At 36.6% G+C, this 12,273-nt stretch overlaps 1 protein-coding gene across 10 annotated transcripts in view; it reads left to right on the top strand.

The window, feature by feature from the left end:
* ATRX (ATRX chromatin remodeler) overlaps positions 1-12,273 on the top strand; it is a 309,323-nt gene that overhangs the window by 234,029 nt on the left and 63,021 nt on the right. For all 10 annotated transcript variants that reach the window (XM_030933744.1, XM_030933747.1, XM_030933752.1 and 7 more), the window contains 2 exons: positions 10,349-10,526; positions 11,855-12,049. In XM_030933744.1, the coding sequence (XP_030789604.1) occupies positions 10,349-10,526; positions 11,855-12,049 (373 nt within the window). The remainder of the gene's footprint in view (positions 1-10,348; positions 10,527-11,854; positions 12,050-12,273) is intronic.

Here is a 12,273-nt window from a genome sequence, read left to right as displayed (position 1 = left end):
AAGGTTGTTTTTTTGGGTCAGGGGGTTGTTTTTGTTTTGAGACAAGGTCTCTGTCTATCACCATGAGTGGAGTTCTGTGGTGTGATCATACCTCACTGCAGCCACAAACTCCTAGGCTCAAGGGATCCTCCTGCCTCAGCCTCTTTGAGTAGGAATGCACAGCCATGCTGTACTTTTTTTGTAATTACTCTTCATCAAGTTGGGGCAGTTCCCCTCTATTCTTAATTTTCTCAGTTTTTATGATGAATGGGTGTTTACATTTGTCAAATGCTTTTTCTGCCTCAGTATCATCTGTTTTTTCTTCTTAATCTGTTAATATGGTATGCTATGTAGATTGGTTTTTGAAAGCTGAACCAACCTTTCATGCCTGGAATAAAACTCCACTTGATCGTAAGGATAATTGCTTTTATATAGTACTTGGTTCTGTTTGCTAATATTTTGTTGAGAGATATTTATGAGAGTTACTGTTATATATTCAGTTGTTTTCGTTGTCTGGTTTTGGTATCAGGTTAATATTGATCTCATAAAATAAGTCAGTAATTGTTTTCTCTTCTATTTTCTGACAAAGATTATGGGGATTTGTGTTAATCTTAAAAGTTTGGTAAAATTTGCCAGTGAAACTAGTTCTGGTCTTGAAGATTTCTTTTTTGAGGAGTTTAGAAATCACTAATTAAATTTCCTCAGTAGTTTTAGGATTATTCAAGTGATCTATTTTATATTGAATGAGTTGTGGTAGTTTGTGCTTTTATAAGAGTTGGTTCATTTCAATGTAATTTCAAATGTATGTGTAGAATTGTTCATTTTCTTAATATCCTTTTCATGTCTTTAGGGTCTATAGTGATAGCTTCTGTTTCACTTCTGATACTGGTAATTTGTGTGTTTTCTTTTTATTAGTCTTGCTAGAGGTTTGTCAATTTCATTAATTGTTACAAATAACTAGTGTTTTTTCCCTTGATTTTCATTTTTTTTTTTCCTATTTTAATTTCATCTTGCTTTTGGTTTGTTTTGCTCTTACTGTTCTACTTTCGGGAGGTAGAAGCTTAGATTACTACTTTGATTTGAGGCTTTTTTTCTTTTCTAATGTAAGCATTTAGTGTTACAAACTTCCCTTTCAGCACTGCTTTAGTTATACAAACTTCGATATGTTATATTTTCATTTAGTTCAGTATATTTTTATTTCAGAATTCATCTTTGACTCATAGCTAGAAGCATGTTGTTTAATTTCCATGCATTTGGAGGTTCCCATTATTTTTCTTTTGTGGATTTCTAGTTTAATTCAATTATGTTCAGGAAATATAATCTGTATGATTTCAATTCTTTTAAGTTTGTTGTGCTTTGTTTTATGCCCCGAGTAGACTGGCCCTTGAAGAGCATATGTACTCTGCTGTTGTTGGGTGAGTGTTCTATAAATATTGATTAGATTTTGTTCTTTGATAAGGTTATTGTATTCTTCTTTACTTTTGCTGATTTTTTTTGTCTATGTGGTTATCAGTTTTTGAGAGGAAGGTTGAAATCTCCAACTATAATTGTGGATTTTTCTGTTTCTCTGTCAGTTCTGTCAGGTTTTACTTCTGATATTTTCAGCTCTGTTGTTTATTATGCACGTTTAGTGTTGCTGTGCCCCTCTCTATCCCTCATAATCTTCTTTGCTCTGAAATCTATTTTATCTGATACTAATATAACCACTCTTGTTTTATTTTGATTGGTGTTTGCATGGTATATAGTTTTTCATCCTTTTACTTCAACTCACCTATGTTGTTGTGTTTGAAGTGAGTTTCTTGTAGACAGCATGTGGTTGGGTCATGTTTTTTGTTTTATTTTTTATCCACTCAATCTTTCTTTTAAAAGATGTATGTGGACCGTTTATATTTAGTGTAGGGCTTCAGTCTACCTTTTTTTTTTTTTTTTTTTTTTGTTCAATTTGTTCTCTTTCATTCTATTTTCTTTTGTTTATGATTTCTTTTTCCTCCCTTCCTGTGGGTTAGTTTTATATTTTTGAAATTCTATTTTGATTAATCTATAGTTTTTTTAGTGTTTCTCTTTGTATAGCTTTGATAGTCGTTGCTGTAGGTGTTACATCATACATATACACACACTTACTACAGTCTACTGGTGTCATTTTGCCAGTTTAATTGACATGCAGAAACCTTAACTCTTTATATCCTTTTGATTCCCTTTTTATAATATGACTGTCTCAAGTGTTTAACCATATCAGTCAGTGTAATCATCTTTCTTCAACCATAGAATATAATTTAGAAAACACAACCGGAGGAAAGTGTTGTATTGACTCATATTTATTATTTGCTGTTTTCGTTGTTACTTCTCCCTAACATTTCAGTAATCCTTCTTTTATCATTTCCTTTATATTTACAGAACTTATTTTAGCCATTCCTTTTTTTTTTTTTTTTTAAGCAGGGTCTTGCTCTGTCACTCAGGCTGGCATACAGTGGTACAGTCTTGGCTCACTGCAGCTTGACCTCCCAGGCTCACGCCATCCTCCCACCTCAGCGTCCCAAGTAGCTGGGACTACAGGTGCGCACCACCACACCTGGCTAATTTCTGTTTTTTTTGTAGAGATGGGGTTGTACCATGTTTCCCAGGCTGGTCTTGAACCCCTGAGCTCAAGTGATCCGCCTGCTTTGGCCTCCCAAAGTGCTGAGATTACAGGCCTGAGCCACCACGCCTGGCCTAGCCATTCTTTAACAGCAAGTCTGCTGGCAACAAATGATTTCCCCTTCATTCTTGAATGGTATTTCAGCTGGATGTAGATTTCTGGGTTGGCAATTCTTTCCTTTCAGTACTTGAAAAATATGTGTCACTACCTTCTTGCCTCCCTGGTTTCTTATGAGAAACTTGCTGTTTGAATTGTTTTTTCCCCTTAGATAAGGTGTTGTTTTTCTCTTCTTTCAAGATTATTTTTCTACGTTTTCGGAAGATGACTGATGTATCTTGTCACGGATTTGTTTGGGTTTATCCTGTTTGTGGTTCATTCAACTACTTAAACCTGCAGATTTATGTTTCTTAATGCATATTGGTAATTTTCAGTCATTATTGCTTTGAATTTCAGCCCCTCCTCCTTTCTCCTCTTCCTTTGGGACTCTAATGACAAAAATGTTAAATCTTTTGTTATAGTCCCATGGATACATGAGTTTCTTTTCCACTCCATTTTTCTCTGTTGTTCAGATTAGGCCATTTCTGTTGTGTAGTCTTCAAAGTCACCAAATCTTCTGCTCTCTGCATTCTACTCAACTCACTCTGAGTTTTAATTTCTGTTTTATTTTTCAGTTCTAATTTTTTTTTTTTTTTTTTGAGACAGGGTCTCACTCTTGCCCAAGCTGGAGTTCAGTGGCAAGATCTCAGCTCACTGCAGACTCCACCTTCCAGGTTCAAGCAATTCTCATGCCTCAGCCACCCAAGTAGCTGGGATTACAGGCATGCACCACCACACCCAGCTAACTTTTGTGTTTTTAGTACAGACGGGGTTTCACCATGTTGGCCAGACTGGTTTGGAACTCCTGATTTCAAGGAATCTGCCTGCCTTTGCCTCCCACTGTGCTGGGATTACAGGCCTGAGCTGCCGTGCCCAGCCTAAAATTTTCATTTGGTTCTTTTTTTATGTCTTCTGTTTCTTTGCTGAGAATATTTGTTTCATTTGTCTCAGGTATGTTAATAATTGCTTACGAGGCTTTTTTTTTTTTTTTTTTTTTTTTTTTTTTTGAGGCGGAGTCTCGCTCTGTCGCCCAGGCTGGAGTGCAGTGGCCGGATCTCAGCTCACTGCAAGCTCCGCCTCCCAGGTTGACGCCATTCTCCTGCCTCAGCCTCCTGAGTAGCTGGGACTACAGGCGCCCGCCACCTCGCCCAGCTAGTTTTTTTGTATTTTTAGTAGAGACGGGGTTTCACCGTGTTAGCCAGGATGGTCTCGATCTCCTGACCTCGTGATTCGCCCGTCTCGGCCTCCCAAAGTGCTGGGATTACAGGCTTGAGCCACCGCGCCCGGCCTCGAGGCATTTTTATAATGACTACTTTAAAAATCCTTGTCAGACAATTCTAACATTTATGTCATCTCAGTGTTGGTGTCTTGATTGTCTTTTCTCATTGAACTTGAGATTTTTCTGGTTCTTATTATGAAAAAGTTCTTCTATTTAAACTGGGCATATTGGTTACTATATCATGAGATGCTGGATTTTGTTTAAATCTTTTGTTATAGTAGGCATCTTCTGACAAATGTTTTGGCAGGGCATGAGGTGCCCTACCACATTGTTGCCAGTTGATAGTGGGAGTTCAGTCTCCTCACTAGGCCTCTACTGGTATTACCTTGGCTGGGTTGGGGGACAGAGGCTCAAGATTACCTGTTTACCTCTTTTCGGATGGCCTCCACCCACAGGGGGTGACTCATTAGTTACTGGATGGTGGTATAATTCCAGTAGGAAGGGAAGGGGTTTTCTTGTAACTGCTGGGTGTGGGTGGATGTATTGTTTCCCTACATGGCCTTCATTGATGCTGTTGGATCATAGGGAGGACCTTGTTAAATCAGACTTCTCTGACCCCACCCTGGCAGTGCCTTGTTATAACTTGGTTACAGTAGAAGGATGAGGTTCAGCTACATTTTTTGCTGTACTGTCTGGTTGGAATTGAGTGGTTATCCTAACATTTTCTGTCTTGCTATGCTGCCCCTTTCCTGGTCCTGTGGCTGGAGGGTCGGCTTTTCTTGGAGATTTTTTTGACAGCACCTTCTGGAGTTCTTCAGCAACCAATCTAGGATACATGAGGCAGAAAGAAAGTCTATAACATTGGGCTCGGTGGCTCACACCTGTAATCCCAGCATTTTGGGAAGTCGAGGCAGGAGAATCACTTGAGCCCAGGAATTGAAAACCAGCCTGGGCAACATAGTGAGACCCTGTCTCCACAAAAAATTTAAAAATTAGCTGGGTGCATTAGTGCATTTCTGTAGTCCCAGCTACTCGGGAGGCTGAGGTGAGAGGAGTGTTTGAGCCCAGCAGGTCAAGGCTGCATTGAGCTGTGATCATGCAGTTGCACTCCAGTGTGGGTGACAATTCAAGACCCTGTCTCAAAAAAAACAAGATTTTAAAAATAAAAAGGTAGCCCATGAAACTCAGTACCACATTATCCTTTATATCCTGAGGGCCCTACCCATCTGCCTCATCCTCCTCACTTTTCAGAGCTGCCTTCTGTTCCTTGTATATATACAAGATTGGTAATTTGGGCTTCATTAAAATTAAGGACTTCTGTTCACCAAAGGTGTGATAGTTAATTTTATGTGTCAGTTTGACTGGGCTAAGAGGTGCCCATGCAGCTGATAAAACACTTCTGGATATGTCTATGAGGGTGCTCCTGAAAGGGCATTTGAATTAGTAGACTGAGTAAAGAAGATTGCCCTCATCAGTGTGAGTGGGCATCATCCTATCCATTGAGGTCCTGAATTGATCAGAAATGCAGAAGAAGGGCACATTTGCTCTGTCTCTCTCTTTGAGCTGGGACATCCATCTTATCAAGCCCTTGGAGACTGGTAATCGTGGTTCTTCAGCCTTCAGACTCAGACAGACTAGGACTTATACCAACTGCCCCCACCCACAGCCTAGGGCTGCCTGATTTTCAGTCCTTTGAACTGGGATCAGGATTTATACGATTAGCTCCCTGGTTTTGCAGCTTGTGAACAGCACATTGTAGCACTTCGCAGCTTCCATAATCACAGTGAGGCAAATCTCGTAATATGTCTGCGCGCACGCGCGCACATACACACACACACACACACACACACACACACACACACACACACACACCCATGTACACAGAAGTTCTTAACTCCTGTTGGTTCTGTTTCTCTGGAAAACCCTGACTAATACAAGTGTCATTTCACATTAAGAGTGTAAAGGCAAGTCACGAAGTTGGAGAAGCTATTCCCAATATATACATCTAAAAAGGTCTCATCTGGGATATATAAAGAACTCTTAAAAATCAATAGGATAAACTAGACAACCCAATAGAAAAATGGGCAAAAACTTGAACAGGACTTTACAAAACACGATATCCAAATGGCCAGTAAATGTATGAAAGCATGGTGATCCTTATTAATCATCAGAGAAATTCAAGTTAAAAATGGTTTTGACAAAAGATGCAAAAGCAATTAAATGGAGAGAGCATAGCCTTTTCAAAAACTAGTATTGAAACAATTAGACTTTCATAGGCCAAAAACACCTTTACTTAAGCCTTACCCATATTTTAAAAAATCAAATCAAAATGCATCATAAATCTAAATGTAAAACTATTATACTTGTATAAGAAAACAGAAGAAAATCTTCTGCATCTAGGGTTAGGCAGAGTTCTTAGTCATGATGCCAAAGGCATATAATCCATTAAATAAAAAATCAATAATTGGACTTAATCAAAATTAAAAACCTTTGTCTGTGAAAGACTCTTAGGGAAAGGAAAAGACAACTTACAGACTTGGAGAAATAATTGCAATTTGTATATTTAACAAAGGAATCATTCAGAATGTATAAAGAACTCTCAGAAAGAAAACAACTCAGTTAGTAAATGGGCAAAGGACTTGAACTGACAGTTCTCTGAGGAAGGCTATGCAAATAAGCATATGAAAAGATAGCATCACTAGCCATTAGGGAAATGTAATTTAGGTGAGGCTGGCGGCTCAGGCCTGCAATCCCAGGGCTTTGGGAGGCTGAGGTGGGAGTATCACTTGAGGCCTCGGATTCAAGACCAGCCTGGGCAACATGGTGAGAATCTATCTCTACAAAAAATTAAATACAATTAGCTGGGCATGGTGGCACATGTTTATAGTCATAGCTACTTAGGAGGCTGAGGCAGGAGGATCACTTGAGCCCAGGAATTCGAGGTTGCAGTGAGCTGTGATTGTGCCACTGCACTCCAACGGGGGAGACAGAGTGAGATCCTGTCTCTAGAAACGAAAGAAAATGTAATTTAAAACCACATGAGCTGTCACTTCACACCTATCAGCATGGCTAAAATAAAAAATAGTGACAACGTTAAATGCTAGTGAGGATATAGAGAAACTAGATCTATCCTACATTACTAGTGGGAATATAAAATGAAAACAATCATTCTGGAAAACAATTTGACAGTTCAAAAAAACAAAACTAAACAACTAAACATACTTGTCATATAACCTTGCAATTTGACAGAAGTATAATGATAAAGAACAGATCTGTAGTTGACAGGGTTTAGGGTTAGGGGAAAGGCATGAATACGAAGGGAAAACACAAGAAAGGTTTTTTTTGTGTGTGATAATGGAACAGTTCTGTATCCTGCTTTGGTAATGGTTACTTGATTCTACATGCATTATAAAATTTTGTAGAACTATACATCAAACAAAAACTGATGAAACCCAAATGAGCTCTGTACTTGAGTTCATACCAACATCAATTTCCTGGTTTTGACAATGTATTGTTGTAATATAAGTTGTAGGTTACCATTGGAAGCCGAGTGAAGGATATATGGGAGCTCAACTGGTATAATTTTTGTGAACCTTAAACTGTTTTCGAAGGTTATAATAAAAACAAAAAGACAGTACTATGAGTTGTCAAGGACCTGAACAACTGGGAGCCTCATATAATGCTGGTGGGAATATGAATTGGAATAACTACTTTACAGAACTATTTGTTCAGTTTAGCAGTGCATGTAAATACCCTATGACTCAGCAATTCCACTCTTAGATATGTACCTGACAGAAATGCTTTTATCAAAAGACATGTATAGGATGGTTTATATGAGCACTGTGCAAATAATCCTTTATATTTTAATTATGTTTGTTTTGAGTATATACTTTAATACTAATACTTAGTATTAAGAATATCTAAAAAATGTATTGGGTAGTTTATCTCAATATGGACTTGCATATTGAAGTTATTTAAGGTTTCGTGTGTGTTGTGTGTGTATGTATGTCTGTGTGTTTTTTAACCTATGTAGTTTATACCATTCTATATGCTTGATTCTTTTGTATAGCTCTATGCCATCTTTTGCTTATGTGGGATAGATATTAATAACTGGAATAATTTTGGACCAGCATTTACCCATATACCTTCAAGCGTGTCCTCTAGTTAAAGAAGCTACAGTTCATTCTCTGTAATGAATATGTGTTATAGAGGTATAAAGATGAAACTTGTCATCATAATCCCACTGACCACAGAGAACCACTCTTAACATTGTGTGTATATGTTTTTGTTTGTAATGCGTTTGCAATTGTATTTAGTAAGGCTCTATATTCTGCTTTTCTTCCACATAACGTAGTATTTGGATTTTTAATGGCAACGTAGCCAGAGAGTAATTTAGTTCTCTATGTTATACATATTGTTTAATTTTCAACCTTATGCTACTATAAAATAACACTGTGATAAATACATTTTCTTCAAAATTGGTCAACTTTTGTGATAATTTCTATAGTCTATATTCATAGATGTGTGGTAGTTCCAAATTGACATAAAACATGAATTTAGTATCTCTATTTATTTTATACCAGGATTTTTCTTTAGTATATAATATGATTGGTAAACTAAATTGTAAACTTTTCCCCATCATTTAAATTTAGAGTTTCTTTGCATTCTAGTGTATAATGAATGCTATAAGTGTAATTAGTATGGCATTTTCTTTCATGAAAGAAAAGAAATTTTGTGTTGATTATTGAGAGCTTATTATATTCCAGGGATTGTCACTCTATAAGTTACCAGCAATAAGCAAATTATTAAATTATTGTACAGTCATCCAGTGCAGTACTATGCAGCTACCAAGCATGATGTTTACCAAGAAATTTGGGGAACTGTTCTTAATACATATTGTATATACAGATATTATCCCGACTGCAAAATTTAAAAAGCATATATTCAGAAAAAAAGAAACCTATAGGAAATATATCATGATTTGAATGGAGGTTATTTCTGGGGAGTGGAACTGAGTAATTTTTTTCCTTAGAGTTGTTTCTATTTTCAAAAAGTGTTTATCCAATCTTTTCAAATTAAATTTTCATTAATATCAAAGTAATATATTTACATATTTTTAAAAAACAGATAGTTTTACAAGGCTTCAAATAAAAACCAGTCCTGTGACCAAATCTCTTTCTACCTGTGATTTCTGCTTTCTGGAGGTAACCAACTTCAACTCTTGGCAATTCTTACTTACATACATCCTTTCTAAAGTGTAAGGTAGTGATTTACCACAAGCACATGCACACTTTTCCTCATTCGTTTACCCAGTATAATGTTTCATATTTGCCTAAATTAATTTGCAGTGTTTTCTTTATTGTGGCTATGTAAATATTTGTAAGCCACTTGAATACTGTGTTTTTCCTTTTTTGTGTACTTATTTATTATATTTTGCTGAAGTAATGATTTGTTTTTACCATTTGCTTAGTATTCTATATACCTATCACCAATTCATTTCTAAATTCTACTACAGAAATATTATAAATCCTGGCCAGGCATGGTAGCACACACCTGTAATCCCAGCACTTTGGGAGGCTGAGGTGGGCAGATTACCTTAGGTCAGGAGTTCAAGACCAGCCTGGCCAACATGGCGAAACCCTATCTCTACTGAAAATACAAAAATTAACCAGGCATGGTGTTGCGCCTGTAATCCCAGCTGCCCAGGAAACTGAGGCAGGAGAATCGCTTGAACCTAGGAGGCGGAGGTTGCAGTGAGTTGAGATTGCGCCATTGCACTCCAGCCTGGCTGACAGAGCGAGTCTCTGTCTCAAAAAAAAAAAAAAGAAAAAAACTGTAAATGCTTGTGTTCCAACAAATCAGGTAATCTATCAGTTTCTTTTTTTTTTCTTTAGACACACCCTTCCTGGAGCCCTGTGTCTGTCTTCTTGCTCCTGTTTTACCTACCCCAGTACCTTGCATCTGTCTAACGTCTCTCCTTATATTCATTATGCTGTATTATAAATGTTGAGTCACTCCTACATATTCACCTACTTTTGCATTGTCCTTCATTTTGATGTACTTAGTGGCCCTAGCTGTACCCAATACAATATAGACTTTCAAGTTAAATATAAATTCTCTAAATTTATTCAGAAATCTGTAAATAAAACCTTGACTATATTGTAAATATTTAATTTTTCATTTCATCTTTATTCCTAAATCAGACTATTTTATTTTCCAACAATAGGATTCTTCCTAGGCATATGTATTATCATCCTGACTCCTTAGATAATATCTTATTTTCTTCAGTAAGTAAGAAATGAATTCTCTGAACTCTTGATAGTTAAAAAAAAAAACTGCCTAAGTATCAAAAAGTCATATTGTAATTAAAATATTTGTAAAGTACTAATTACTGAAGCATTCTATATTTTCATTTTCAGAGGGCGATTATTTATCATTTCTACTAAAGCAGGATCTCTAGGAATTAATCTGGTAGCTGCTAATCGAGTAATTATATTTGATGCTTCTTGGAATCCATCTTATGACATCCAGAGTATATTCAGAGTTTATCGCTTTGGACAGACTAAGCCTGTTTATGTATATAGGTTCTTAGCTCAGGTAGGTTTATAATTCTCGTTTTCATATTGAAAGTTCGTGTGAAACGGATAATATTTTAGAGGTATGAAACATATATGTATTACAGAGAGGGAAATAAAGTTGGAAATACCATTTCTGTACATAAAGCAGCAGAAGTCAGTTTTGGCTTTTCTTGATTTTCTGTTTTGTAGTGTATCCATTTCTGTAATGTCATCTTTCTCAGGTTGAGATTGTTTTGCATGAGTAAACAGATTTAGTGGATGCTACCCACAGCAGATGCAACCCCTCTCAACCTGCCTCCAAATCTGGGCTTCTCAACCAGAGACTGTTTTTTTTTTTTGGTAGATCCTTGCTTATTTGATCTTCGTTTTTTTTTTTTTTTTTTTTTTGAGGCGGAGTCTCGCTTTGTCGCCCGGACTGGAGTGCAGTGGCCAGATCTCAGCTCACTGCAAGCTCCGCCTCCCGGGTTTACGCCATTCTCCTGCCTCAGCCTCCCGAGTAGCTGGGAATACAGGCGCCTGCCACCTCGCCCGCCTAGTTTTTGTATTTTTAGTAGAGACGGGGTTTCACCGTGTTAGCCAGGATGGTCTCGATCTCCTGACCTCGTGATCCGCCCATCTCGGCCTCCCAAAGTGCTGGGATTACAGGCTTGAGCCACTGCGCCCGGCCTGATCTTCTTTAGTATATAAGTTGATTGACAACTTTATGTAAACTCTTTCCTGTTATTTATTCAATTTTCTTTTATTTTTTCCTTTCCTGTTTATAACTTCTATACATTCTCATTTATAATGTAATTTTTATATTTAATATACATTTAATGTAATATGTATCCATTTAATTAATGTAGTTTATGTGTAATGGATATGACGTTTTATATTTGTTTTCTGTCTTGAAATCATAGAAAATAAGATGATATAAAGGCAGTTTATGGTGTTTGATAGCTTATTCTATTACATTGAAAAGGAATCAAACTGCTCTCTTGCCTTCTAACTTCAATATTTACCTAAATGTTTTTTGTGTCTGTCCCTTTATTTCTGTTTACTCTGGTATCTGCCTGCTGTCCTCCTTCTACGGAGTGCAGAAATAAATAAAGCAACACATGAATGCGTTTTGGTCAGATAATGTAGAATAATTATCAGTAATGTAATTTTATTTGTTATGGTAAACTATGCTAAACAGATGAAATCTTTCATGAATTAAGCAAAATTGCTGATGAGTTTTTCTTTATGGCAATATATTACCATGAAGTTTTACCATTTCATATTAACCAGTAACTGTATTTATCCTTGATTAAGTTTCATGCTTACAAAATTTAATTTTTTTATATATTCTTCCTTCTTTTTACAAAGGGAACCATGGAAGATAAGATTTATGATCGGCAAGTAACTAAGCAGTCACTATCTTTTCGAGTTGTTGATCAGCAGCAAGTGGAGCGTCATTTTACTATGAATGAGCTTACTGAACTTTATACTTTTGAGCCAGACTTATTAGATGACCCTAATTCAGAAAAGAAGAAGAAGAGGGATACTCCCATGCTGCCAAAGGTAAAAATATTTAGATCACTGGCTTACCAAGCCAACATGGACTAAAGAAATTTTACTACTAATATGAAAGTTAGTCATCTGATTAAGGCTATATTTCAGAATTTTTCAAGGAGAATAAAATTATATTTAATGATTTTGTCTCGAAAATTATAAATGATAGGGTGCTTGATCAATTCTCCATATAGCACCACAAAAGGTATATTCTGAAACACATATTTTATGCC

This window comes from Rhinopithecus roxellana, chromosome 7 (assembly GCF_007565055.1).
Source record: "Rhinopithecus roxellana isolate Shanxi Qingling chromosome 7, ASM756505v1, whole genome shotgun sequence".
NCBI lineage: Eukaryota > Metazoa > Chordata > Mammalia > Primates > Cercopithecidae > Rhinopithecus > Rhinopithecus roxellana.
The sequence above is the reverse complement of the archived record's forward strand: the minus strand, read 5'-3'. Positions and strand labels throughout refer to the sequence as shown.